The sequence below is a fragment of the Austrofundulus limnaeus genome, unplaced genomic scaffold, assembly GCF_001266775.1.
Source record: "Austrofundulus limnaeus strain Quisiro unplaced genomic scaffold, Austrofundulus_limnaeus-1.0 Scaffold62, whole genome shotgun sequence".
NCBI lineage: Eukaryota > Metazoa > Chordata > Actinopteri > Cyprinodontiformes > Rivulidae > Austrofundulus > Austrofundulus limnaeus.
In genome coordinates, this window is record NW_013952464.1 from 283,086 (window position 1) to 288,140 (window position 5,055).

A 5,055-nucleotide genomic window follows, 5' to 3' on the forward strand; every position below is an offset into this window, starting at 1 on the left:
ATATATATATATTACGTGATTCTGGGTTATGTTAGCCGGGCCCTTGCCTTCCTACGCAGTTCTGCTCAATTCTAGTTTCCCTTCACTGCTCTGTCTGGGATTCCTCCCATAGAGAAGGATTTCTTTGGTAGAATTTTACCTGTGCCAATCAGCGAACAGGAGGARGGGTTTGCTCGGTACTTCTCTCTTCCCAGTAGGGGGTGRTTGTTTACAGCGCRCACACAATTTCCGGTTAGCTTCTTAGCAAAGCCTCCTTCAGTGAAGCTGGCGCACATGCGTCACTGYCAACCGTTCCGATTGGGTAAATCAGATCCAATSSTTTTAAACTTCAACAGAGGCCACGCCTCCAKGAAGCAATCGCTTCTCAGTAGCTGAGAGTCCAGACCCTCTGTATGAAGCAAAGYGAAGAACAAGGGGCTGGTTTTTACCAGRCTAGGATTATGTGCTGTGAGGCAGGACATCTGGTATGACCTGAAGTCTGCTGATTAAAGTGCCTGTGACATGAATATCAACGAAATAMAAAAAGTCAAAGAAAACATGTTTATATTTAAGAWAYTTGGCGTAATACMCATGATTTTACCCATTTTGTCACATAATTGGCAGATTTTCTTTTGAATTTTGTTCAGCTAAAGTGAAACAGGAAGTGACATCAAAGGGGAACTCTTTGAGAAAGAAAACTCCCTGGTCTTTGTTTATTGAAACAATATTATTTGAACTACGACTCTTTCTCATCTCTATATGATAGTGATTAAAATAATCTAAACATCAGATTCTTCTCTACAGTCTGTGCTGTTAGCCATTTTAGCAATGCTCTGTTTACATTCAGACATTCCCCTTTGACATCACTTCCTGTTTCTTTACATGTGAATATCTCAACTACTGTTCATCTCAGCGGCATGAAATCTTTTTTACAGTATGTTATCAGTGTTATCTTTCCAACAATGCATTCATATTTATTATAAAAATTTGATGTCACAGGCACTTTAAAGCGTGAACAGGAATGCTCCRTCACAGTTTAGATTTCTGAAGAAGTCCTTGGATTCTGAAGTGCAACAATTTACTTCAAAAGCTTTTTGTTGGAAATGTTATGTACTATTACCCAAATATTGACTAGATTTGTGTTTACATGGATTCTTTTATTCTTCCCTGACAGTTATCAAACTTACCTATAATACTAATTGTATTATTGTAATACTTAATACTCTAATAACTAGAAAAACTAACTTGTTTCCCAATTCCAGGTTCATTATACCTTTAATAAGATCCTGATGCTGCAGGAGCCTCTCCTGGTTGTCGGAGCRTTCTACATCCTCTTCTTCACCGTGATCATCTACGTACGTTTGGACTTTGCCATCACAAAGGTATGAAAGCRTGTTTTGCGTTTGCCTCTCTTCGTTGTTTAGTTTTCCTGGACCTCGGATTTTAACGTTTAGTTGTTGTCATTCGGATCTGTTATTTTTCTCGTCGTCGTTCAGGATCCTGCAGCCGAGGTGCGGATGAAGGTGGCCTCCATCACAGAGCAGGTGCTCACGCTGGTCAACAAACGTCTGGGTCTGTACCGACACATGGACGAGGTGGTCAACCGCTACAAACAATCCCGCGACACCGGCGCGCTCAACAGCGGCCGGAAGACTCTGGAGGCCGACCACCGGCAGCTGACCAACGAGATCACCTCGCTGCAGGCCCGCCTCAAGACCGAGGGCTCCGACTTGGCTGAAAAGGTAAGAGTTTTCTTTTCTTTTTTTTTTTGTGGGTGTTTTTAAAGTTGCAGCTGAGTTGACCCCCCTCCCTCCCTCCCTCCTCAGGTGGCAGAGGTGCAGAAGCTGGATGGGCAGGTGAAGGAGCTGGTGTGCCGCTCCTGCTCGGAGGCGGAGCGTCTGGTGGCGGGTAAAGTCAAGAAGGAGGCGTACATCGAGAGCGAGAAGAATCTGACCAGCAAGAGGCAGGAGCTCATCGGCCGCATCGACAGCCTTCTGGACGCCCTCTAAACTCCCGCATTCCGCTCAGAAACACACAAGCCCCGCCCCCTACCACCACCACGTTTAACAAAAACCAACAGTTCAACAAAATGTGACACAGTTTACAGTTTTTCTTTTTTTTTTATTTTAATTTTTACCATCCTCTCATCCAGACACGAACTGTTAACTCTCATCTTATTGTAGTGATGGGTGATCTGGACACGTGCCTTTGGGTCTGGTGATAAACTGTGGTCACTGCATGCTCCGCTCCAAAGCAGCTACATCGCAGCTTTTTGGCTTTTTAGTTTCTGTATTTTATTTGAGCTAACCTCAAACCTTGCTCCACCGGGCTCAGATTTGACTCTGTTTTTTTTGTTCAGATCAAGTTTTTTTTTTTTTTTTTTTTTGTGTTATTATTTTTTTAACCATAAGGAATGTATGGTTAGGGTTCTGATTTGGTAATGAATAGTTAAAGGGCCAAAGTGTTTCTGGTTTCATGTCTTTACTCACATATACTGTATTCTAAAACTGAAATATTTTTTTGGCTTTAAGTGTGAAAACGATGGTATTTTCTAATCTTTTTTTTTTTTTATTTGCCCTGGACTGTCATTTTTATTTGACCCTCTGATTCTGTCCTTGTCAACTTATGTTTTTGATGGACTCGCTTGGTCATAATTTCTACATTTTGTATGATTTTTTTGTTTTGTTTTCTTATTTGGGACAGTGAGATTAAAAACAAGAAAAGAGATTAGATTGTATGAGAGAAAAGACATGAATGATGCAAAACAGGCATTTGTCAAATAATGCAATGATGTGGGTCACTGTCAAATTTGGAATAAAGTTTTGAGAAACTCATCTTTTGTGGTAGTTTTTGATTATTTTCCTTTGATGGATCTGCAGTACCTGTGGTTCAACACAAGAGTGCAGCATGCACAATAAAACTTAGTGAATGGAGGCAGTTTTAAACAAAAACAACAACAAAAAAAAAAGAATTGCTGAAAATGCACAAACAATTTCACTCACGAATTTCAAATTTATGTTATGCAGACAAATAAGGCTGTGCCACTTTTCACTGGTTAGTGCCTCCTAAATGTTGCCCCTCAGAGGGAATTTCCTGCACATTGTTGCATTCGTTGTTTCAGTGTTACTCCACCTTTCAGCCTGTCTCCTCCTCAGCCATCGGAACAGCAGTCCTGCCTCCATTAAAGTCTGGGCTCAAGACAAACATGAGGGTCAGTCTGAGGTCACCGCTTTCCCTGAGAGGTCATCAGGGGTCCCAGTGGGTCATTTCCTGCTCCATAATAACAGCCTGGCTCCTCTCACAATGATGCCGTTCACATATTGTATGCCCCGTACAATAATCATTCTGAAAATACACGGCAGCAAGAAACCAAAGACAATGTCCGTCAGCGCTGATGCTTGGGGGGATGGTGGTGAAAGGGCACACAATGGCACTTTTTTTTTTGTTTTGTTTATGTGTTTGTGCTGGAGTGTAGAAATTTCATAGAGCCGCGGAGTCTCATTCTCACAGTGAGGCGACAACTACCTCAACACCAGTGATCAAAATGTTGAGCTCATGTCTGCTCTCTAATCTGCAACAATCAGATCACTGTGAGCTCATTGGTGAAATGAGTTGATCTCAGTCAGACCTAAAGATTGTTTTAAGATAAATTGTTGACAGCTCTCCAACTATGGATCTCTACATCTTGGAGAAATAAATGGGTTATTGGACTATTGTGTTTTAAAAGAAAAAAAAGACAGGATCGAGGCTCACAAGATGTCAAGAGGTTCCTACAGGAAATGTGTATGTGTGAGAGAGTGAAAAAGATAAGGAAAATAAACAAATGCATTTAACAGGACCCAGTAACAAAACTGGTGCAAACAAAAAGAAGAAGTTTTTAAAAAACACAGCGAGGCATTAAAGAAAAGAGTCTAAAGGAAGAATACAAAATAGTTTAAAGGGGAGGTATTATGTAAAATCAACTTTTTTAAACTTATATAATTTYATGATGTCATTCCCTCATCAAAAACATAACCAGACTAGTTATGTTTACATGGACATACAGTAAGTAATCGGAAAAAAAATGTAAAGGCCTCAATATTCTGATCTGATTCAGCTTGATCTGAATGAATTTGTAATCAAAATGAAACAGGTGGTTAATGCTTGACAATCAGAAAGGCGTGCATGTARACACTTATTCTGATCATGTTATTCTGGTTGTGGTAAACTGACCTRTCTGCATGTGTGCTCAATGCCAACCTGACATATTTCCACCTGGCTAGATGCTAATATGTCAGACAAGCAAAATTGGTTGGTTAGGTTTAACATTTCTGTTAGAAACTTTGAAAGAGAATGCCYTGGTGGTTGAAAGTGTAGGAACACAGAGTTATTTCGGCATTTGTTTACTTTCACGTTTCTTCATGTTCATCACGGAAGTACACCTCTGCACATGTCAGTACTTAAAAACCTGGTGCATGKAAATGTCATTAATTTATTTTGTGCCCATATTTAGGATATATTCAGCTTATTTAATCCAAATATTTTTTATCTGATCAAAGAATGTGAACATAACCAAAGTGTTGCTTTGACTCATTCATTCATGTTTGAGAAATCTTTTAATCCCCTGTGGTAGCCATGCGGAGCTGCCCAAACACTTGCCGATACAAAGCTCCACCTATTTGCACAAAGCTCCTCCCTGCAGCTCAGTCTGCAGCTGAACTCTCGCCCCACAGAGCACCCCTCCCCTGAAGATGTGCTGAAGTGGGAGTGTCAGAAAYGATAGGAGGTTGTTAAAGAGRCATATGCCCATTTCAAGATGTTTAGATAGACCATGATGCAAAGTCAAATTTATTTTTGATATATTTTTTCATTTTCATAACAACTGAATGTAACGTGGTTATTTGACTGTGGAGTAGAATTGAAATATGTGCCTGGAAATTACATAATAACCCCCATTTTAATAAAAAAAAAGATAGCACCCGCAACTATACACTCACCAGCCACTTTATTAGGTACACCGGTCCAACTGCTCATTGACGTAAATGTCACATCAGCCAATCACATTACAACAACTCAACGCATTTAGGCATGTAGACA

General features: G+C 40.3%; 1 protein-coding gene across 1 annotated transcript in view; it reads left to right on the plus strand.

The window, feature by feature from the left end:
* rpn1 (ribophorin I) overlaps positions 1-2,813 on the plus strand; it is a 6,966-nt gene extending 4,153 nt beyond the window's left edge. Inside the window, exons 8-10 of the mRNA XM_014009823.1 lie at positions 1,242-1,361; positions 1,476-1,721; positions 1,806-2,813. Coding sequence (XP_013865277.1) covers positions 1,242-1,361; positions 1,476-1,721; positions 1,806-1,988 — 549 coding nt within the window. The 3' untranslated portion in view covers positions 1,989-2,813. The remainder of the gene's footprint in view (positions 1-1,241; positions 1,362-1,475; positions 1,722-1,805) is intronic.
* The last annotated feature ends 2,242 nt before the right edge of the window (positions 2,814-5,055 follow it).